At 34.2% G+C, this 23976-nt stretch overlaps 1 protein-coding gene and 1 long non-coding RNA gene across 16 annotated transcripts; one reads left to right on the top strand and one right to left on the bottom strand.

The window, feature by feature from the left end:
- The first annotated feature begins 245 nt into the window (after positions 1–245).
- LOC103939316 (putative syntaxin-131) lies at positions 246–11485 on the top strand. Of its 7 annotated transcripts, none has more exons than XR_007256659.1 (8): positions 246–534; positions 672–743; positions 1540–1815; positions 1927–1952; positions 2035–2112; positions 2317–2397; positions 3282–3391; positions 4009–5040. XR_007256659.1 is itself a non-coding variant. In XM_048579820.1 (6 exons), exons 1-6 carry the CDS (start codon positions 696–698, stop codon positions 3312–3314), a joined length of 327 nt encoding a protein of 108 aa, XP_048435777.1. In that variant the 5' UTR covers positions 247–695; the 3' UTR covers positions 3315–5040. The 7 variants fall into 7 exon arrangements, 1 of the variants encoding a protein (XP_048435777.1); XR_007256658.1 differs by lacking the exon at positions 4009–5040 and adding exons at positions 11234–11287; positions 11400–11485 and having other exon boundaries at positions 247–743; positions 1755–1815; XR_007256656.1 differs by having other exon boundaries at positions 247–534; positions 1755–1815.
- Positions 11486–12194: 709 nt separating this feature from the next.
- Positions 12195–19858, bottom strand: LOC103939314. Of its 9 annotated transcripts, none has more exons than XR_007256667.1 (6): positions 19562–19858; positions 18259–18325; positions 17363–17473; positions 15672–15792; positions 13603–15498; positions 12195–12932 (listed from the first exon to the last, which is right to left on the bottom strand). It is a non-coding gene; the product is annotated as an uncharacterized LOC103939314 (long non-coding RNA). The 9 variants fall into 9 exon arrangements; XR_007256665.1 differs by lacking the exon at positions 19562–19858 and having other exon boundaries at positions 12195–12432; positions 12869–12932; positions 18259–19553; XR_007256662.1 differs by lacking the exon at positions 19562–19858 and having other exon boundaries at positions 13603–15001; positions 15245–15498; positions 18259–19553.
- Positions 19859–23976: the final 4118 nt, after the last annotated feature.

The following is a 23976-nucleotide window of genomic DNA, read 5'->3' as shown; positions in this document are numbered from 1 at the left end:
TTACATGCGTTTGAGAAAATTATATGCCTAATTTGCTTACCCTGTATGTAATCTATATCTTTAATATATAAAGCCAGCGGCCCGTTTTGGGGTCACCTTCTTCGACAAAATTTTTGGACACAAATGTCCTCAAAACAAAAAAATTCAGAAGAAGTCCAAGATAATACATCAAATAATTCAGGGACATTTTCGTCATATAAACGGTATTTTTAAATAATTATTATTTTAAATCATAATTTTGTCATAAAAAATACCAAACAAGTAACTTTCCTCCGTGCAGATCTGCTGTTCTCCTCCTTCATTCTTCCACTCCAAAAACTTCATTTCATCATAACTTTTTCAGACGGCAGCGAAATCGCGCAAGGTCGGAGCCTATAGATTCGTATCAGAACCCTCTGCCATCTGATATGATACCCGCACCTCAAAATCAACTGTGTTCAAAGATTGGAGCCTAGAACAGTGACGGTTTTTTGGCGGAGTTTTGCTGATTCCGGCCAATCCCTGCCGGGATTTGGTCTCGGCCCAAGAGAGAAAGTTGATCCTCTCCTAACGATCTCTCTACCTATCTCTTCAATTTTCTCTGCCAGAACCTGTGGAGAAAAAAAAAATTGATTTTTTTTTTTTTTTAGTTTTTGGTTTGTGGGTTTTTAATTTTTTGATTTTTTGTGCAGGTAAAGGAAGAACCCAGAAGAGATATGTTCACTGAAGGACTTGATAGCAGCGCCCTTCATTGGGTTAGAGAGGTTTGTGAAGAAAAATCATTACCCTCTTTCTTTTTTCGAATTAAAAAAAAAAAGTAAGGTTTAATTTTTACTGTTGTTTGATTTAATTCTCAGCATCATTCGTGGTATTGTAGTGATTCACTACCTGATTAATAAAACCCATATTTTAATTTTTTAATTTTATGGATTTTTGGCATCTGATTTTGGTTTTTGACGTCTTCTTAGTGATTGACTTCTTTGGTGTTTATTTTGTGATTTATGCCTGCAAATAGAAGTTTTGAAATCTTGGAAAATTCGAAATGTTAGGGTTTGATCCGTGTTCGCTCGAGATTGGTGGTAGTTTCATAGCAGTCCAAACAAAATTGATATTAAATTGAAGCCAAGAATAGGAAATTTTGAAGTATATGTTATTCTGTTGCTGCAAGCAATGTGATTGCATCCCTTAGACATTAGGTATATGTCAAATCTAATAAAATTTTAGTATGCGATTTTGTGATAATCTTCCATGGTAAGTGACTTTGGTTTGTTTTGGTTGATCTGAATTTCAAATTTCCAGTTGAATTGTTTGTTTTGGTTTGCTGCGCATGATATGAGCTTCAAATTAGATAATTTATGTGTGTTAATACTTATCCTTCACTAGCTCGCTCAATTGCATAATTTGCATTAGTTGTTGCTTGAACATGTTCTGTTACTTACATTTTACGTCGGGAAATTTCTTTCATTTTAGATTTTTTTTACCCCTTTGAAGCAGAAAAATAATGCAATTATGATTAAAGTTTCGTTTTTGGTACTTCCCTAATCCTGTGATTGAGTGCAGGGTATAGCCGAAACAGAAAAAACTAATGTACACGAATTTCTTGATGTTAACGGCAGACCAGTTCTCATAGTGGATGCTTCTAAGCATCTTTCTGCTGTAAATTTTATATTTTTCGCCATGTCCGTCTCCATACCATATAATCTTAATATTTTTGAGGTGTTACATGCAAATTTTAATCGATAAAATAGTGTTACTTTTTAACTTAAAACATGCAGACTCTAAGGGACACCATCCATCAAGAGTATCGTGATGTTGTCGAGAGGCGAGTTTTTACAGGTTTGAATCCCTCACTTGCCACTCATCAGTGGTTGCTATTTCTGGAGCTTTTACTTGAATTTCTATGATCTGATTTTATAGTTTATTTCTCTTGCATTTTGTGAATGTCAGTAACGAGCGTAAGAGCTGATGAAGAGGTAAAACTTATTGCACTGTTGAAATTACGGTATATCTATACCAATGTGAAAGCTCAGTTTCTAATTATTTAACATTGTACAGACAATTGAAAGATTAATCGAGACAGAATACAGTGAACATATTTTCCGGATGGCAATCCAAGAACAAGGTGGAGGCCAGGTTTGTCAAATTTCCTTTTTTATTCTCTCCCCCCAAATAAACACTTTTTACTATCGAAATTGTGCATTCTCTCACAAACTTGACAAATTTTTTGACATCTTGAACAATTAATTTTAAGCTCCTAACTCTTTTAGCTTGGGTTGTTGAAACACTTAATTTTCTGATTAAGATTGATCATGTCCAAAATTTTGTATCAAATTGTAGATAATGGACACTTTGGCCAAAATTCAAGAGCGACATGATGCTGTTAAAGATCATGAGAGAAAGCTTCTGGATTTACAACAGGTATCTTCTTAGTTTGTTCAATGATGTGTACTCTGTGATGGAAATGAAGTTGCTATATAATACAAATGTCTAGCATAGGCCTTACTTTTTAGAGTTCACTTTACAATTTGGTATTGCCGTATTGAATATAATAACATTAATCTGTTGAATCTTGCTGCCTGGCATTCTGCAAGAAAGTGTAGGATCGGTTAGATCATTAAGTTGTGTCATGACGTGTTAATCTGTGTCCATCATGTAGCTCATAAGAAAACCAAGCTATGGTCCACTTTTAATGTCACGATTCATTGAGGCCAAGGCCAACCGGGAGAATAGCTGCAAAACTGAAAGGAAAACTTTCTATTTGTGTTTCGCCATGGGTATATGATATGTGTTAAACACTCACTCTCTCTTATGCACAGATATTTCTCATGTCTTGCTATTTTGTAGATTTTTCTGCAATTTTTTTGGGTTACTAATAGTGTTGGCCTAATTTATTTATTGTTTGTGTGTGACTAATTTACTTCAAAGTTGTTAAAAAACAAAAGGTTATCTATAGTGTGACATCCCACATCGTCCAGGGGAGTGATCCTTAAATGTATATTCTCATCCCTACCTAGCACGAGGCCTTTTGGGAGCTCACTGGCTTCGGGTTCCGTAGGAACTCCGAAGTTACGCGAGAAGGGGGCTAGAGCAATCCCATGATGGGTGACCCACTGGGAAGTTGCTCGTGAGTTCCCAAAAACAAAACCGTGAGGGAATGGTAAGCCCAAAGCGGACAATATCGTACTACGGTGGTGGAGCGGGCCCGGGAAGTGATCCGCCCCGGGCCGAGATGTGACATATAGTCTCTGAAAAACAAATTTTTTCAGTGGATATAATGTGATCAATTCCTTTGACAAATGCAGGTGTTTGAAAAATTTCAACTCTGCAAGTTGTAAAAAAAAGGGTTTCAAAGTATTGTGCTTTCACGTTTCGACATCTTTCCGTTTCTGTTCCAAGGATTTCTGCACTGAAGGTAAGTGATCTAAACTTTGATATTCCTTTTAGCTTTAATCGTGTTTAAATTTAAGTCCTAATTTCGGTGGTTTGTTTATAATTAGTGTGTTTATGTTGTTTTACTGTGTGATTTATGTGTTTATGTATGGGAGTCTTCAAAAGAAATTCTGTGTACAAAGATATTTTGCTTCCATCAAATATATGATAAGGTTGCATTCATTCTTTTGAAGGGATGTAGTCAAACTCGGATTTGAGAAGATTTTAAAAGACTTTAAAATCCTAGTGTTGTCAATCAAAAGATTTTAGAGGATTTTTAGAATCCATGCAAATCTGGATGTAGTCAATTTAGATTTTAATAGTCATTTTTAAAGTCCATCCAAATCTAGGTGTATTGAAAAATTCAAGATTTTGTAGGATTTCATTAAGTTGTGGATTTTGTGGGATTTGTGAGTAAGAAGTATATATAACTAAGACCAAATAGAATCCTACCTCACACCTTAGGATTTCAAATCCAAGAACCTCTCCCTTTTCCTCTCACACTTTATCTTCTTCCTTCGTTTGGGCAATTTTTTCTTTATCTTTGCAAATTTTCTACAATTCTTTTTGCAATTTTGTGCAATTTTTTCTTCATGGCAGAGAAGGGGAATTATCTTGCAAATTTTGGATGAATGAAGTAGAAGAGTGCATCCGGTGTGTTGTGTGACCGTCGTATGCCATTGAAGCTCAAGGGAAAATTTTATAGGAAGGCAATAAGGCCGGCGATGCTGTATGACATGGAATGTTGGGCGGTCAAGCATCAACATGTACATAAAATGGGTGTAGCGGAGATGAGGATGCTTCGTTGGATGTGTAGGCACACCAGAAATGATAAGATTAGGAATGGGGATATTCAAGGTAAATTAGAAGTAGCCGAAATTGAAGGAAAGATAAGAGAAAATCGATTACGGTGGTTTGGACATGTGCAAAGAAGGCCTACTGACGTTCCGGTTAGAAGATGCGACTATAGGACAGAGGTCTAGGGTTGAAGGGGTAGAGGAAGACCTAGGAAAACTTTGAAAGAGACTATAAGAAAAGACTTAGAGGACTTGGATCTAACGGAGGACATGACACAGAATCGAGTGCAATGACATTCAAGGATTCATATAGCCGACCCCATTTAATGGGAAAAGGCTTTGTTGTTGTTGTCGTTGGTAGAGAAGGGGAATTGGAATTGGGTTGTGAAGGAAGAGGAGTAAAATGGAAGGCAATCTCTATCTGGAAGAGAGTCGCGCAAGATTGTAGAAAGCGAGCTTGTTTTTTGCAAAAAAATTGCACAACCCATGGTTGCACAAGATTGTAGAAAGGATTGGAAGAGAGTCGCGGAAAACAAGATTAGAGGAGTATTGACAAAAAAAAAAAAAAAAAACAAAAAAAACAAAAAAAAATTGGAGAGAGATGTTAGCTGGAACGGAAAAGAGAGAAGAATAAAGTGGGGAGGAAATAGGATTGGAAAAGGGTGCAGTTGGAGATTTTTGAGTAGTTGGGTTTATGTGATAATCTTGACTTTTTTATTTCAGCTTTATTTTAGTGGATTTATGATCTAGATACATTTGTCACCATTTGATTTATTTGACAGTCAAGATTCAATGCTGTAAAATTTATTAAATCCACACAAATCTGTTATATGAATCTTCTCAAATCTTCCAAAATCCATATAGATTTTATAGAAGTCTCATAATCCTATGAAATTAATCACTTAACAAAATCTATTAAAATCCTTTCAAATCCTAAGTTGACTACACCTCCCTTATTCACTTTTCAAATCCACGTAGATAAATACATGTAAATCGTATAAGTTGTGCGTAAAACGACGTCATTATAAAAGAGTCTTCCGCACGCGCGTGATCATGTGCAAAGAGGCTAGTAATATATAAAGCCAATGGAAAAGTGAATAGTAATTTGGTGTCACCAAGCTTCAATAAAAATATTTGGACAAAATGCCCCAAAGACAAAAAAATTTCAAAGGCATCCCAAAATAATGCATCAAATAAGGCATGCGCATTTTCGTCATTTTAACAATATTTTTTTAATAATTTTTTTTTTTTTGTGCTTTTTTTAGAGAATGAAAAAGGTGAATAGTATTTTGGTGTCACCAAGCTTCAATAAAAATATTTAGACAAAAATGCCCCCAAGACAAAAAATTTCAAAGGCATCCCAAAATAATGCATCAAATAAGACTGGGGCATTTTAGTTATTTTATTAGTATTTTTTTAATAAGTATTTTTTATGTATTTTTTTTAATTAGTGCTTCACAATAAACTAGCAATAATGTAATTCAATTTCTCTATTTTTAAACACGTTCAAAATATCTTAAGATGTTTTTATGTTTTTTTTTTTAATTAGTACAATGTGATTCAATTTCTTTATTTTTAAACACGTTCAAAACATCTTAAGATGCGTGTAATGCAAGTTATAAAAAAAATCTTTCATGAATAATAATGTGATTAAATTAGTTGTCAAATGATTTTTTTTCTTTAAACAAACAATATTATCAACATTAAGACCAACTCCAACCCTGGCCTAAAATTTAAAAATATTTAGCCTAGAAAATTTAGGTTTTAGTCCAAAAATAATTTTTCTGCTCTAACCCTTCTGGCTTAAAATTTTAGTCTGAGATTATTAAAGAATGAATTTAAGCTAATTTGTTTCTTAAATTAACTTTTTAAAAGAAAAAAAAATGTAGACTATTGTTATTTAATTTTATGAATATTTTAATATAAAAATATTTAAATTTCGATAGCACATGAAACTCACCAATTGGTTGAATTTTGAGTTAAATAAAATTTTAAATTATTTTAGCTGTTGGATTTAAATTTGGATTGTTAGCTTTGATTATATTCGATCTAAGCCGTTGGATTCAATAAATATATAAATATATAAAAAAAAATTATTTGAACGTGGACCATTGGATTAACCAACAGTCCAATTAAACTAGCTGATGGATGAAAAAAAGTAGTCATTGGTCTACGATGAGGCTGACACACAAGAGGGGCAACCCCACGTGGGTGGGCCTTGGCTGGAAAGGGTTGTGGCGCGTGACACGTGTTTGGGCGTCTGTGTTTTAGGGTGTGGGCTTCACAACCCACTTTTCAGTCTCACCCGTGGGTCTCACTTCAATTTGTGGGCTAAATTGTGGTCGGTATTTGGCTTCCTTTTAGGTTTCAGGTTTTAGATTTGGTTTAGGTTTTGGGTTGGGTTGGATTTAGGGGTTTTTGGGGGGGGGGGGTTTAGCCCAGGGTTTGAGTGGGTCCAAGGGGAAGGGGGTGAACTTAGTCTTATAATGGACTAGTAATAATGTAATTCAATCAATTGTTTATTAAATATTATTTTCTCAATTTTTAAACACGTTCAAAACATTTTAAGAGGCGTGTAATGTCGGTTATAAAAATGGTCTTTCGCACACGGATAATAATGTGATTAAATTAATTGTCAAATGATTTTTTTTTTAATATACGATATTATCTATACTAAGGGGGAGGGAATGAGCTTAGCCTCACAATGAGCTAGTAATTATGTGATTCAATTAATTGTTTATTAAATATTATTTTGTTTATTCTTAATGTAAATTCTATAGAGACTGATTTTATTATGTAAATTCAGTTGTTTCAATTGGTTTATGAGGGCTTTCTTTTAGTATGATCTAAAATTATTCATTTACTTCAAATATTTGACTTTCCTTTTGTCAATTTACGCTAAATACATTTAAAACATGTAAGTCGCGCGTAGCATGCCTTGATTCAAAAAATGTCTTATGCACGCGCATGAGCACGTGCATGAAGGCTAGTATACATAAGATAGGCAAATTAATATATACAATGGTCAGATTCAGTAATTTCAGATATTAGGAGGCAAATTAAGATAGGCTAATTTACTTGTCCATGTTTCATTGACATTTTTGTTTGTCCTTTCCATGTGAAAGGAAAATAGAGATGTCATCTATTTTTCTTAATGTTAGCTTCTGATATAGCTAACCATCCTACAGCCTTTCCAGATTGTCTTTTTTGTGCTAGTTGCAATTTGTCGTCCTGTCCTCAATGACATAATTTCATTCAATTTAACTAGTCTATTGATTCTAACATGGAATATATATTTTCAATCAATTTAACTAAGAGGAACACGATTTTGGGGGTATTTTCAGAGCTTATGATGGAGGGTCGGTTAGCGATGATATGCGTAGGAAGAAACAGGATCCTCTCCAGATCCTCGTTGTGAGGATCATGGGAATCCTTCAATCGTATCTGTTTATCGTACATCGTGTGGTCAAAAATCATTACAAATTTTTTTTATTTAAAATTGAATATAAAAAGTATTTGACAAAAACTGATCGCACAATGTACGATAAACAAACACGATTGGAGGATCCCTAGGATCCTCATTCGCGTAGGAAGACTTATGTAGATATAATTAGAATAAAAATAAATTAAAATTTGCACCCTCAAGTTTGGGTGCAATTACAACTTCATACAACATTTTTAAAACATTTCAATCTTATACATTTACTATTATTTTATTTCCATTTTGTACAACTGTTAATCAATCCGTTAAATTCGCCGTTAGTTGATGATGTGGCAAATATAAAACCTACACATTTTAATGACGTGGCAAAAAAAAAATTTAATTGAATGTTAAAATTTAATTTTAAAACAAAAATAAATTGACCCCACCTACCTTCTTATCCGGCCCACCCTAAGCCATTATGCTTAATGTGTCTATCTAAATTCAGCATAACTAAGCTTTGCCTGCCTCAACGGTGGCTAATCTGAACAGTAGCATTGAACATCGACTTTGGCGGTTGGATTAGCACCTTCTTCCCGAGCTCAAAGCTATGGCGGAAAGCGTTCCGACCACTCAGCGTGGCGGTGAATACAACAAGGAGGATAATTCTGATAATGGGCGGACCGAGCGCTTTATGGGAAGAATAAAGATACCGTTAAAAGGGTTGATGAGGGGCCGTTAAGGCCATCTCCAACCGAAGGCTGGCCAGATGGTTTGTTTTAGCGAGTCCTCTGGCCTTCCAAGAAATTAATATTTTAAAGAACGGTACATGGTCATATTTGCCTCAATCTCCAACCGAGGGCCAAAAGGTCATAGGACTCGTTTTAGCCATGTCACAAAAAAACGTCTCCAACCAAGAGCCAAAGGGTCATAGAGCCAAACATAATTTATTATTTAAAAACTACAACTTAAATTCAAATCCAATAGCTAAGTGACGTCAGCTAGCCGTTGGTATAATAGCTTAGGAAGTTATAGGGAAAAAAAAGAATTTAAAAAAAATATATTAAACAAATTTTGTAAAATAGAAGTTACAGAAAAAAAAATAGAAGTTATAGGAAAAAAATTTGTAAATTAAAAAAAAAAAAAAAAAAAAAAAAGCTAGCTAACGTCAGCTAACTGTTGCATTTGAAAATTTGGCCTAACATTCCTGTTGGATATATCCGACTGGAATATACATATTCCTGTTGGTTATATCCGACAATAATGCTCACATTTTTGGCCAGCTCGAGGCTAGCTGAATTGGGTCAACCCTTTGGCCCTTTCAGATTCTGTGGGACCCACGAACCCTCTAGCTTAGTCATCAGTTGAAGACGGTTTTCAGGCGTTTTTCGGCCTTTGACCCTCTGGACCATTTGGTTGGAGATGACCTAAATGTAGCCAGAAATAGATGGGAGTGTAGATCTTGATGCTCTGCGTGTTGGGTTCATACCGGATTTTTTTTTAATTTTGGAATTAGGGAAGTGAGGAATTTTCAGAATGGAATTTGGGAAGCAGATGGAATTTTGGGATTTGCTTATGTGTGTTACAATGGGAGTGAGATGAGAAATTGGGTGTGTGGGATCTGATTAGGAAAATGGGATTTGGTTGAGAAATGGAAATTTTATGGTGCTAAATGCTAAAGGGATTGTGGGGTTTGGACCTGGGAGGGACTTGGAGGTGCTGCCATGGAAGAACTGGATTGGAGAAATCTGTAGGTGACAAACCCCATTGAAGGTGAAAAGCTGCAGACTTTGAAATGTGGTTTGGCTTTTTTTTTTTTTTTTTTTCTGGGGAGTTGTGGGAGATGCAATGCAGTGGTTGGCCTCAAAGCGAAGAATGGTGACTGGGTAAACAGAGATCGGTCGCGATCGGTTCTCTGATTTCGGCGAAGTCTAGCAGGGCTCGGACGCTGCGATGAACCTGGAGAAGATGGGGGTGAAGCCCACTTTGTTTTTAAATAATTTTTTAATATTTAATTATTTTTATTTGTCACATCATCAAAATATGTGATTTTATGTTTTGAATAAATTACACAAAACTACCGTAATTATAGATCGAATCATAATCTTATACCTTATGTTTTTGTTTTAAAAGTGACAATGTTGTACCTTATCTTATGAATTTATTATAAAGTTAGACCTTTGTTATTTTCTCAGTTAATTTAATTTATCTGTTAAATGCTAACGTGGACCCATCACTCTCAACTTTCTTCCCCATTCCACCTTCTTCCCCATCACCAGCGCCCACCTTGACCTCCATACATATATTTCCCTATCAAGCACACCTCCATACATATATTTCCCTATCAAGCACCAGCACAACCATGGCACAGAGTATTTGCACTAACATCAAAATTAAAGGGGAAAAGAATGCATCCAGGAGTTGGAACAATTCATCAAACTTTATCATTTACCAGTTACATTCCTAACAAATAAAAAAAAAAAAAACAAAAGAATTATAAGTGGTAATCAAATTCCCAGGCTATAAAACATCAATGAAAGAATGAATAGAAAGAAAAAAAACCCCCAAAAGTCTTTGGTATTCTTCAGATTTTGACTTTTGGTAACATAAGATTGAATTGTAGAAAGAAACATCCGGTTCGTTTTTTTATCCATATTCCTGGTTACTAATACTAACTAAGAAATCTCTATTGAGCGAGAACGGAAGACCCTTTTCGTGAATTGGTCTGATGGGTCTTAAATTTGACTTGTTTCTTCAATGGGGTCGATTTCGGTTCGGGTTCTTCGAGCTCCTCTGGGATCATGTACTTCCTCCTTAGCCGCAATTCTCTGAGTTCCGCGTAGGCTCTGTATCTAGGCCCTTTCTCCATGACGTAGCTCTCGGTGGCGAACCTCAAGGAATTGGATGTTGATCTGGGTTAGGGTTCTGGGAGAGATGTAGAACCCATATGGGTTATAGGGAGTGGGTCCCACATTTTTTAAATAAAAATTTTTAATATTTAATTAATTTTTTAGGGACTGAGCCCCTCAAGTCACGCCATCATTTAAAAATTTTTAAATTTTTAAATTTTTAATATTTAATTAATTTTTAGGGACTGAGCCTCTCAAGTCACGTCATCATTTAACAGAAAAATTGATAGAAAAACTAACGGATGTCTGACATTGCAACAAATTCGTAAAATGAGATATAACATTATAAATTTTAAAACATAAGGTATGAGATTGCGGTTCAACCCATAATTGAGGTAGTTTTGTATAATTTACCCTTATGTTTTTCACATCACCACTTAACAACCAATTTAACGGATTGACTAACAGGTATATGAAATTGAAATGAAATAATAGTAAATGTATGAGATTAATATGTTTTAAAGATGGTTTATGAGGTTGCAATTGAAACCAAAATTGAGGGTGCAAATTGTAATTTACGCTTAGAATAATTAATTGTTTCAATGCCGAGACATCCGAATTCAAATTTGGTGATAGGTGTGAAAAGTTTATAGGGTTCGAAGTTGAGGAGTTGCTTGGATTGCCTAACTTTGCTCGAGATATAAGAGAACGATGTTCAAAATATGAGGAAGGTCTCATTAAATTTTTTTTTGAAACAGTTACAAGAGTTACTAGGCAAAATATTGAATTTGCTATGATTACAGTAGTAACAGGTAAAACACAACAGAATCGCGAGGATTTTGTATGCCTATTGTGTTTGCATCTTTGTATTACATTATTAATTTGTAATAGTGGTAGTAACATCTCTTGGAACATAACTTTCAGTTGTCAAGATGTTCGAACAATTGCAGACTACAATTGGGCAAAAGCATCATGGGATTGTTTGCAAAAACAACTGGTGAAGAATTGCGGAAAACCATCATAGGTATCTGGACGTGTTGTGTTGTTGCCGGTATGTATTGTATACTATTGGGTGTGTTTATAATTCATTCTATGTACTTTTTAATTCGCTGACCGGTATATTTTTGTGTGTCAACATTTTTGGTTGTGTGAGAAAATTTCATTGGTTGAACCTGTATGAGGGAGAATGGATTTAGCACACTCAAATTTGTGAAGTGGGATATGCACGTAATGCATGAGGCTAGGTACGTTAAATTGAACTTAACTTTTGTTTTTGCATGTTTTGTTATTGTGGTATAATGTTTAGAAGATAATGATAATTTTGGCTATTTAGATTAGCGATAAAGTTTGAGGTGTGAATCTCCCAATAAGGTGTCCCCGCCCAGAGACAATGAACAAGACTTTCAGGTATGTCGATTTTTGTTTTGATGTTTTGTTAAATAGTTTTAACTAGAAAATGTGTGTTTGCGCTTTGCTACAAGCGCTGAATTTATTAGTTGCAACATGCATGAATAGTTTCCATACAAAGCAACTAAAAAAACGTAGTACCTGGGAACCAATGAAGTCAAACTTTGCTTGCTATATATGAATATGCATGCTATAAGAAACATTCATTTGTAGATTGCACTGAGCCATCAATATCGTAGTAGTAAGTAATCAACCTATTACGTTGAGGAAAAACATAGAAAAGGGAAAGTAGAAAAGCAGAAGACGAGATACTTGAGCATCTGCCAAGAATAGTAAGTTTCTAAAAAGATTGCCAAATGGTTTTACAAATTCAATCGTTAAATGTTATACTGCAACCCATGACAAAGATAAAGTTTGTAGTTTGTTTACAAATCAAAACAAAGTGCTGCTATAATCCGTAATAGCTACGAATCAGTTCCACATAAAGATGCTCAACAGCACATCCAATAACCAGCAAGCAAAGCAAAATACGCCATGCGCTAACACAAAACTAAAACAAAAGGAGGATTAAATAACGAAAATTTTCCATAAGGCATCAATTGAACAAATGCTTCCTAATGTGGTCTTAGAAGAAAAGAATGCAGCTCCAAAACAACTTAGAAAACACCCTACAAATCTTTATCCCTAATCTTACTAAATAGAAGCATAAATGGACATGATAGCTCCCTAATTTTGTAACACAAACTCTAACAAAGAATAACAGGCTCCAAAGGTCCTGACTTTTCCTTGGCATAAATCTGTATATTGCAAGTTTAATTCCAACAAAACAAATACGTTTGTAAAGTAAAAGGCATCAACGCTATATGCATTGCTTTACAACCATCCCGACTTACTGACACAATGCCTAAAATATTCAAGACTCAAAGACTTGCATGTAAATAGAACACCTCACCTAAACAATAACCGAGATGCGAAAGATGACTTACACTTTTAAGGCCTACTGCAAGTCTGGCACTTCTCCTTTGCTCATCATCATTGTCTCATCCAAACCTAAATTTTCAAAAAACCAAACTGTCTGCAAAATTAAAATCAACCTTAGCTAAACACACAAACACACACAAAATTCAGATTTGGAGGAACCCTGAATTCCCCAAAAGGCCACCACATTTTGAGATCGATTACCATATTCAAAAACACACTCCACATGCAATCACAGAAATTACTTCAACTGGTTCAAAAGAACCGCTTCCCGCAACTTCTTCGAAAATCAGCAAAACGAAAACCACAAACAAAAATACATTTGGACTTAATTTTTTTTTAAAATGCACTGCATAAACACCACCATTGAGCTACTCAACGCTGCAATTTTCTTTTCCTTTTCCCCCATTTTTCTCAGCCACCAACCAAAGGGTAAGCCTTAAAATGTCAATTCTTATTTCATTTCCTACACCTGCCCTAACCATCCCTAAAATGACATATTATAAACTCAAGCTTTGATAGTTAAATGTTGAAGGAAAACTAATGAAAAGAGCTTGAAAACTTTGAGTTTTAACGATATGCACAAAATAAAGGATAAAGTGAATAGTACCAGGTTTGATTTTTTAGTGTAAAATGTAATTTTTCGTTAAAGTGAACAGTATTATGGGCTTTTTGTTAAAACTCCCTAAATATTAAGGATCAGCAATGATAATATTGAACTTTTTAAATAAGTTTATAACACCTCAGCTATAAACTGGGACACCTTGTGCTTAAATGGCTCCGGTTCTGTAAACCGAACTTCTTGAAGAATGTAGCGGATCTGCAATAACATTAAACGAATGCATTAAAACCTTTATCTATTGTGGTGTGATATCCACACATCCTATTTTACTTCTCACACATCCTTTTAATTTTTAGCCGTCAAATCGGATGAATTGAAGAAAATCAACGGGAAAAAATTATCAAAAGGTGTGTGAGAAGTAAAATAAGGTGTGTGGATAACATACTCCTATCTATTATCTGCCAAACCACTTGTTGAGCACCCAAAAAAAAAAAAAAAAAAAACTTTAACTAAAAACTCCTGGTACTGTTCACTTTAATGAAAAACCACGTTTTTACACTAAAAAATCAATCCTAGTACTATTCACTTTACCTTTTATTTTGTCCTTATCATTAAAACCCAAAATTTTCAAACTATTTTCATTAGTTTTTCTATAAAAAAAAATTTGTGATATTAATATAGAAGATAAGGATAAAAAAATTAGCGAGTAATTACATGCCCAGACACCTCCCCCCGTGCGAAAGCAAGTAAAGGTGAAACTATAATATAAGTTTCATTGTGAAGAGAACTTGTATAAAGAAAGGTAATCACCAAAAATCACCAATCAACATAGGCATCTTCAAATAATTTAAATAAGCAAGAGATGGTTGAACTAAGCTGGTAGGATCAGCAGCTTAGTTTTCATTTACATTCAATTTAGCTGACATCAAAAGTCATTGTACAATTAACTGGATGAACTTAAACGTTTCTGATCACAAAAGTTGTGATCGCAAAATATGTTGTGTTTGTATAAGAAACAGAAGCAGCAATCAATATGGAGATCTTCAAAAGAATACAACAAAAAAATAAAGAAATAACGAACAACATTTGACTTTCGATGTCCCATTTGACTGAAAATCTAAAGACGTGCTTAATGTAAAAGAGATTTTTCAGACCAACTTACAAATACTTGGATGAACTAATAAATCCCAATTTTGGGAGTAAAAGATATGATTTCACATAGAACAATTGTAACATATCGTGCATGTACCAGAAATCATTTTAATTAATTTCCAGAGAGGGTTTAGGGAATATAGAAATGGAAACAGTTGTTAACAAACACTGTAGCTTTAAAAGAATACCCAAAAAAAATAAAGGAATAACAAACAGCATTCGAGATTAGGGCTGGGTTCGGTTCGAAACAGTTCAATTTTTTACTAAAACCAAAACCGAAACCGAAATTTTGGTTTGGTTCAGTTTTTTTCGGTACGGTTTCTGGCCGATTTGGTTTTTCTTTTCTCTTCTTCTTCTTCAATAGCAAAAAAAAATTCCAGAAAACAAAGCTTGCATGATCTTCTCTTGCGCAGAATAGGCTTTGGGTCTACCACAATAAATTAGAACAATCAAAAACACAGATTAGTTATTCTAATAACTACAAGAAATTGGCAAGGCATCGAGAAATCAAAACCCTAAACGAAAATATATACTTCCAGATAATTAGAGCCAAATCATGTAGTTAATTTTCAGGTCACATATATATATATATATATAGTTAGATCAGTGTTACAAAAACTTGAACCAATTGAAGGCAAGAGTTGTCTAACAAAGAGAGCAAATCATTTACCTTTGTGGCCGTGGGAATAGAGTTTCAACGAAGAATTGAAACGGGTTCCCTTGAAAATGTAAAATTAGGCAAAAAGTAGAAGAAATGTAAAAATCAGGCAAAAAAATGGAAGAAATTGTCGGCAGCCGGCTGGGTCCGGTTTTTTTCAGTTTTCGATTTTTTGAACCCACCCTCATTCGAGATACATCACAAATGAAATTGGCCTCACTGTGAGTCTTCTTTTTCTCTCAACCGACTCTTCTCTTTTGGCCTCACTGAAAATAACAAAAAAAATAAAATAAAATAAAAAAGAGATTTTAGAAATATTTCGAATCCAACACACACTAAACTATGATAACGGTATTATCTTAGTATACATACTACGTATACTATGACCGACTTCATTTGTCATTTCTTTCAAACCAAAAATAGTATCGGGAAGACTTACCTTTCACTTCGCCAATGGTGGCCAAACAAAAATCCTAAACTTTGATCTCTTCACACTTCCTTGTCTCTCAACTGTGCACTGGAAGCTCAACACAGGAATTGTAGGACCCCAAATGCACTCTCTATGCGAAAGTTGGATCAAACGGATAGAATACAAACAAGGATAACTCAGTAAGAAATACACAATATTACAATTTTTAACATCTAATGCACGATAACTCAGTAGGAAAACACACTATTTTGGCTAAACCGAAGTTGAGCAGATAGAATACAAATAAGGATCCAGTGAGTGGACTGCTGGTTTACCAAAAACACCCCAATCAAATTCCAATGCCTTAGTAATGTGTAACATCCTCTGTTTCAATTTCTTGTATCCAAATTTAAATATAACCTGTCCCCATTTTTTCGCCGATTTATATATGATCAATAATGAAAGTCCTAGGATGGGTACTAATTTAACATAGAAATGTAGCTAAATTCTAACTTAAAACTAAAGCAATTTAAGATTTAAGTTATTTAGTTATGTAAACTAATCCCTACACAAATAGTCAAAATAAATATAAAGAGTACGCACATGATGTAGGATTTAACGAGGCAAAACCCACCACTGGGAAAATCCACGGCTACCAAGCCAGGAAGCACTAAGAAAGAAAGAATACATAAAGACTTACAAAAACGCATCAACTAGACAACCATACTAGTTGGCAGCTTTGTCTTCACGCTTTGCTACTCGATCTTTCGTCAGCCTTCGAGTTGAAGTGGCACAATACTAACGCGATCGTCAATCACCTTTTCCTCGAAAGTTGCAAGATACTAACTCGATCATGTAGAATGTTTATATGATGAAGTGTTTGTTTGGAAAACAATCAAGTACGAAAATCACAAGGCACATTTTCATAATTGACATTCAATAAAAAAACCAAAAAAAAACCAAATGAAACTAGCATGAAAATAATATTTTCTCTTTAAACACAATTGCTATTGAAACCACAAGATGGCAGCAACTAAAAAGTTATTTTTTTCATAAGTTAAAAAACGCAAGTTTGCTGCCAATACTAGAACCAAAGAAACATGCATATGCGGCTTTTTTTTTTCCAAGAGTTTGACAACTCTTATAAAAGCTTAATGCACTGCTCGACGTAAACGGATAAGAATGCAATCCATGTAATCAGATGACTCCTACCAACATGCAAACAGATAAGTCCCAATGCAAACAGATAAGTCCCAATGCAATCAGATTGTTTCTTTGAAAGTGTGTTTTAATAATTAATATAGAAAGGATAAGTCATTTAAAAGAGATAAAACACACAATGGTCAAGAGTCCTATTCTAACTACAATAACATGAGATAACAGATGAATGTAGTTGAATGCATGCGTGCAAACGTACCTGAATAAGTATCTTGTTTACGTAACATCTTTGCATCGAAAGTGTGAGAGACATCCTTAGACTTAAACAATTACAATGGAAAATATGTAACAAGTCTAAGCTTTTACAGACTCAAGCATTTTGTCAAGAATTGCCAATTTTGCACTAACAAATAATTTATTCTCTTCCTCACTTAATATCAATACTATTTTGCGTTTAATGCATTGGTATAAAAAAATTTCTCGCTTGAATCATCGTGTCAAATGTATATCACCCCAATCGTTAAATATAAGTACAAAGTAAATTTGATTCTTGAGGACCACACCAGTGAAATCACTGCTTTAGTAATTGGTAAATTTGATTCCACAGACATTGTCAAGGGAAATTACTGTATCCTCAACTGCGGTTTCATCTTCTGTGTCATCACCAAACACAACTGCAGAATCACACAAAGCGAAAAAGATAGTCGGTGAGAAGACCTCTTTTTATTGGTAATGAACAAACGTTTGCTATCTTTCCCTTGTACATGTTTTAAACTATTCTCTATTCATTTTTTCTAACATTTGTCATCCATTTGAAACAATGATGTATCCTATTTGTAGTGAAAACAGGTCCCGACAAACCCATTTATCCTCGAGAAATATTTTGTATGAACTTAAAAACATAATCCCTGAAATTATCTCTTTAGTTAAGAACAACAACAAACTTCTTGTAGAGAAAGACATCAGGCACACAAAAGAACACGCAAGCATGAAATAAACGAAGTAGAGAAAACCAAAAATACAATAAAGAACATGAATAAATGAAAATTACAAAACAAATAAATTGTCGAGGGAGGACATGAAGCTTCTGCGGCGAAGGTTTTTAAGCATAGCATCTACATTGAGTCACCAAGAAACATTGCTCCGACTGTCATACTCATCATCCCTGATCAATGTAATCATATATTTCACAGCCACACTCCGTCTTCATATACACTGAAATAGCATCTAGATTCTTTGCTAAACGAACTTATTCAGTCAACCAATAACCAGTATATACAATCTGACAATCATAGCAGCTACACCAATCATCCATGAATGGACAGAAATACAAATACAATTGAAATGGGGTTTGGAACAAATATTCTAATCATTCAACAAAATTACAAACAGGTTGTTATTTCACCTGGCGCCTGCTTTGTCTAGCACCTAACAAAATTAAGAATGGATAGACAACTACCTCAGTAATGATATCTTTGGTGCCTGCCTTGTGAATGCACGCTTTGATCTGTATGCTTGTGTTTGATCTACATGCACATGTCAAGAATCAAATGAAGTAGTACATTATAAAAATACAAAAGCAACCAAGAAATGGAAAAACAACCATGCAACACAGGGATATTCAAATGATGTGAAGTGGAAAAGGAACCTGAATTCAGTTTCCTGAGAAGCAAACAACAGCAAACTATGAAGAAACACAGAAACGAACACAGTGCAACCCTCTAATTTACAAAGACGGAAGCCCGACCCTAACAGTGAACTACAGCCTAAAAATATCTATGACAATTTAATGAAGGAAAATGATATCTGTAACAATTTTAATAAAGGAATGGGCAGTGAATAAAAAACAATAAACTGAAAAAGGAGCCTAAATTTGGATTCCTGATGAGCAAAGGACAAAAAAGAATTTAGAGACACAAAAATTAAAATAAATTACAGAAAATTACCTTACCTATCAGTCGAACCACAATCTTATACCTTATGTTTTAAAAATTATAATGTCATACTTCATTTTGCAAATTTGTTGCATTGTCAGACCTCCGTCAGTTATTCAGTCAATTTCTCTGTTTGTGTTCAATTTTAAATAATTTATAATTGTACGATTTACGATGAATAGACATGATTCAGAATCTTCGGATCCCCACAAAGAGGATCCTCATTCAAAAGCAAAAGCCAAACCCCAGATGCAGCCCAAAGGCTCAAAACCGGTTTCTAAGCCGATGGCAAAACCGTAAATGTAAGGAAATTAACCCAGTGGCATAGACGTAAATATTTCAAAAGGAAGAGGCGGTGGCAATTTTGTAAATAGACTGAAATCCACCCCAAATCACTGTTCAGTTGAACAGTGCAATTGGAGATCCTTGTGCAGGGAAGAGGATGAGAATCCTTCTGACCAGCTCATCTGAGCCGTTTAAATTTAATTTAACGGTTGTAATTATTATAATTTTTAGAGAATCTTCTTGTTTGAAACCGTTGGATTAAATTTGAACGGTCTAGATGAACTGGTCATAAGGATTCTCATTCTAAGCTCAGGAGAGGATCCTCTTCCCTTGTGTTGACTAAAGTAATGATGGTAAATTATAATTAATTGTTTAATATATTTCATATTAATATATATATACCCTGCCATTGGAATTTTGATGTCGTCAGTTATGACCTATGAAAAGGTCAAATTAGTAATTTTGTGGTGGTGTATTTTCGAAATTAGATATATATAATAGTTGTATGGTGTAATATGTGTAGTGACTTGTTTAAATTCTTACATTTTGGAACTTCAGAAAACTTTTGGTGTTGCGGATCATCGTTTGACAACCAGTTGGAGTGGATGAGATTCGAACGAAAGAGGTGGTGAATACTACTTCCAAAAAAGAGTTCGACCTGTCCAAACATATTCAACTCATCAGTTCAGAAGACACACTTTACCACAAAGGTGTTAACGAGTGCGAACTCGATGAGTCACTCCATGTACCAATAGATTATGAACTTCAGAGAATAAGTCATTGAAGGAAGAGATTAAAAAATTGAAAATGGAAGTTGAGGTAGCGCAAGTGCATTTTATGGTGTACCATGAAATGTGCTGCGATACTGAAGCTGTTGTTGCAGATGCGTACAATCAATATATATGATGGCTTGTCGTCCGACCTTACACAACTACTAGAATGCATAAATAGGAAATTGGTGAAAAAAAAACATGCCTCATCCCCTGGGATCGGTACCTGGACTGTAAGGTTGAAAAGGAAACAAAGGATATATGCATATAATCAACATTATCACAATATGCACGTTATTGACAATGATAGTAATACGAATCATAGTCCAATATACACAATTATATCAATTACAGAGATTGATCAAGTATAATACATATTTCACAAAGCTCAAACAAGACAAATACCTGATGAGTCGATTTTATATAAAATATTCATCCTTATCTTAGTACTAATGTATTGGTTATTTTGTGAGAATTTTGATACTTTGATTTCTATTTCCAACGTAGGACATTTGATTTTTTCTTGAGCAAAAAGTAATTAAACGTATGAATTTTGGAGTGATTCCAATTGAAGGATGTTCGTGAGTCTCTCAGCTTGTTCGTATCAAAGTTTCAGATTTTTCTACTAAGCGGATAATTTATGGCGATGAAATAAAGTAGCACCGCACAATGCTGTCAAGGTGAGGGCTGATTTGGGCTTGTTGATGTCCAAGATGATGTCTTTTGGGTTCGAGGCCTTCTACAATTATGTTCGGGACGTCCTAAGCTTGAATTCTAGTTGTTTTGAACTTGTTTTGGAGCCTTACAAATCCAGAAACGTGGCTGTTTTTTGGCTGGGAAGAGTTTCCAAAAATTAGAATAGGAATGTATTTCCTAATTATCTTATTATATTATGTTTCCTAGTTTTTAGAAGACCTTTTTCTGTTGTAGTATAAATAAGGCTATTTAGCCATTAGAGTTTTTAACGCATTACGTTGGAGAACTCAGTTTAGAGAGCTTTGAACGATTCAAGTTTATTTTCATGGTGTTTTCTATCTAACATTTTGTTTTATGATTGTTAGTAACTAATTTCCTTTGCTAGGCTGTGGCCACGAGTCTTAGCAAGAATATGTAGTTTATTTTCAATTTGCTTATGATATTATGCATGCAGGTTTTGAATTATTAATCCCGTATTTGAAATTATCTAATTGTCTTGATGTGACCACCATTAGGATATTTAGAAAAGTAATTTGATGCAATTTTGGCGGAGGGCTGTCCCTAAAATTAATTAAGGCTTTTTATGGTTAATATGTGTAACTTCACTTAGGATGGACGCCGCATCTTGACGCTTGCATGCTTTTTCAAAATGGTTTCACAAACTTAATGAGTCTTGCATGTTCGCATTCGATCGAACGCTACGGACGGTTGTATGTTAGATATACGTTCAATGTTTGAGGTTCCAACTAGGATATATATTAGGAAAACCTAACCTTCAAAATATGCATGGGTAATTCATAGTAATTAGAAGATCTACGTAGGATTGTTAACGTGACGGCGGAATCCTAGTAGTTAAATTAATTTTTCAAAACTATTTCTTTTGTTTTCTTTACTTTCCCTTCTTTTTTTTTTTATAAAACTAAAATATTTCCATTAATTAAAAAAAGGCAAATACAAGGACAAGATAGCCCACTTTCCCAATTTATTTAATTTTTTAAAATTATATTCATTTTTAATATTTTAAATCATAAAATCAACATTTTCCATACATTGTTTTCAAATAATTAATTAATTAAGATTTGGTTTAACATAAATTATTTATTCAATTCCCGTGACGAACGACCTTGCTAGGACTATACTACAATTACCTAGACTCTTGTAAGTATTTTAAATGTTTTTATCCCTATTTTTGCTGCTGGTAAAAATCCTATCAATACCCTAATAGGAATAAGTTCCGCACATATCCTCTACCTCGATTTCAAAGCTTAAACAAAGATCCACGACACTACCACAATAGCTAAGCACCAAGTACTTGAGCAAGCTCCTTGATTACACCTAACACTACGTATTTCTTCCACTCTCTTTTATTTTCTAATCTTTCTAAACATATATAATATATAACACACATACATATATACCTATATACACACACACACACACACATATATAATCTATGTGAATTGCATGCACAAGCATGCAACCTTCTGCATATTGTAAAAGAATGGAGGGAAAGCTCGTATTTGTACTAGTGTGAGGCGGCTGCAAAACTTGGAGACCAAGTAAAAATATTATTAACATATACATACATGGATCAACCGCAAGGATTTGATACCTATCCTATTGAGATGTGTCAATTGCATGGCTCATATAGAGCACACGTACGTTGATAGGCTAACACAGTCAGCACCTAAAGTGCATATAGCGTGAACGACACGTCCCAAATGTAGCTTTACACCTTCTCTTAACATCACCCACGTCAATCGTCATTAACTGTAGCCAACAATACTTAGAGTGCTTACAAGCACCTCATGTCAACTTAAGCTCTACGATATGTGTATATCTACATATATACTAAACGTACATATATGCAATACACACAAAAGAAACTTAATAAAAACTCTTCAAATAATAATATGATTATATTTAAAACACGGGGTCACACTATGTAGGCACTCATTGTTGTGTAGCCTAGCTTTCATTACATGTAGTGGGATGCTGTTGCGTGTGGATACAAAGTCAAGCTACAAGATCGAGCAAAATCATATTGTGATTAAGAAGTCAAAAGGTATATTGTATAGGCACTCATTGTTGTATAGCCTAACTTTTATTACACATAGGGGATGTAGTTAAGTGTGGATACAAAGTCAAGAAAAAAGATCGAGCAAAATCACACTTTGTGATTAGAAAGTCAACAAGTCTATTGTATAGGTACTCATTATTGTATAGCCTAGCTTTCATTACATTAGTGTGATGAGAATCCTCTTCGAATTCTTTTTATGAGGATCAAAGGATCTTCGCATTTTAATTATTCATCATATATTGTACAATCAGTTTTTGTTAAGTACTATTTGTATTTAATTTTAAATAATAAAATTCAAAATAATTTCTGACCCACAATGTGCGATAAACGGTTAGAATGTAAGAATCATTAAAATCACAACAATTTGGATCCAAATCCCATTAGTGTCAAGTGTAAGTGTGGATACAAAGACCGAGCAAAATCGTACTTTGCGATTATAAAGTCAAGGGTAATCTGGATCCAAATCCCATTAGTGTCAAGTGTAAGTGTGGACACAAAGACCGAGCAAAATAAGTGTGGATACAAAATGAAACAAAGACCGAGCAAAATCGTACTTTGCGATTATAAAGTCAAGGGTCTATGTATAGGCACTCATTGTTCTATAGCCTAGTTTTCATTATATGTAGTGGGATGTAGTTGGGTGTGGATACAAAGTCAAGCAAAAAAGATGGAAAGCATTTTTGTTACCACCTGCTCATCACCCATCTTACAGCTTGTCATGTGTCCCACTAACTAGCAAAAGTTAACTTTAACATTAAATAGTTTTCGAAATGATTTATGTTTAATTTATTAAACATAATAAATAAAAAAAAACCCAACAGACGGTGAGATGGAGGTTAAAGCTTTGGGAATGGAGATGAACGAAAAAAGCTGCTGTAAAAATCACGATCTTATCGGTGCTATCCCATTAAACCCGCATTTACTGAAAACGTAAATCAAAGTTCCCGACTAACATCCAACGTGCCAGCGCAGTCGCCGTCGCAGCCACCACCCTTCATGTCAGCACCGTCGCTGTTGCCGCCCTCCTCCATGGCTTATTTTGTGTTGCCAATCCTACAAATTCAACAAAACAAGGGAAAAAAAAAAAGAAAAAAAAAAGAGAAATTAGGTTCTCATCCCTCCTTTTGCTACTTCATTAATTAAAACCTTATTCTTTTTCAAATTTTTATCAACATTCTTGGGTATTAATAACATCATTAATTATTTCAATAATACAATATTTTTTATTTAAATATATTCTTTAGTGTTAAAAATGTTACAATTAGTATATTTATATTTATGGCTTAATTTTTTATCATATATTTTTATTTTTAGTTTGTACTCACTTTTAATTTGCAAACCTTTTTTAATTTGTACCAATTTTCGTTTTCAGTTTTAATTTGTACCCATATATTAATTTCTTTTTGTGCCCA

Source organism: the organism of the source record quoted next, unplaced genomic scaffold (genome assembly GCF_019419815.1).
Source record: "Pyrus x bretschneideri cultivar Hongxiangsu unplaced genomic scaffold, Pyrus_bretschneideri_v1 Contig14, whole genome shotgun sequence".
NCBI classification, from domain to species: Eukaryota; Viridiplantae; Streptophyta; class Magnoliopsida; order Rosales; family Rosaceae; genus Pyrus; species Pyrus x bretschneideri.
Note: the sequence above shows the minus strand (reverse complement) of the source record. Positions and strands in the feature narration are given on the sequence as shown.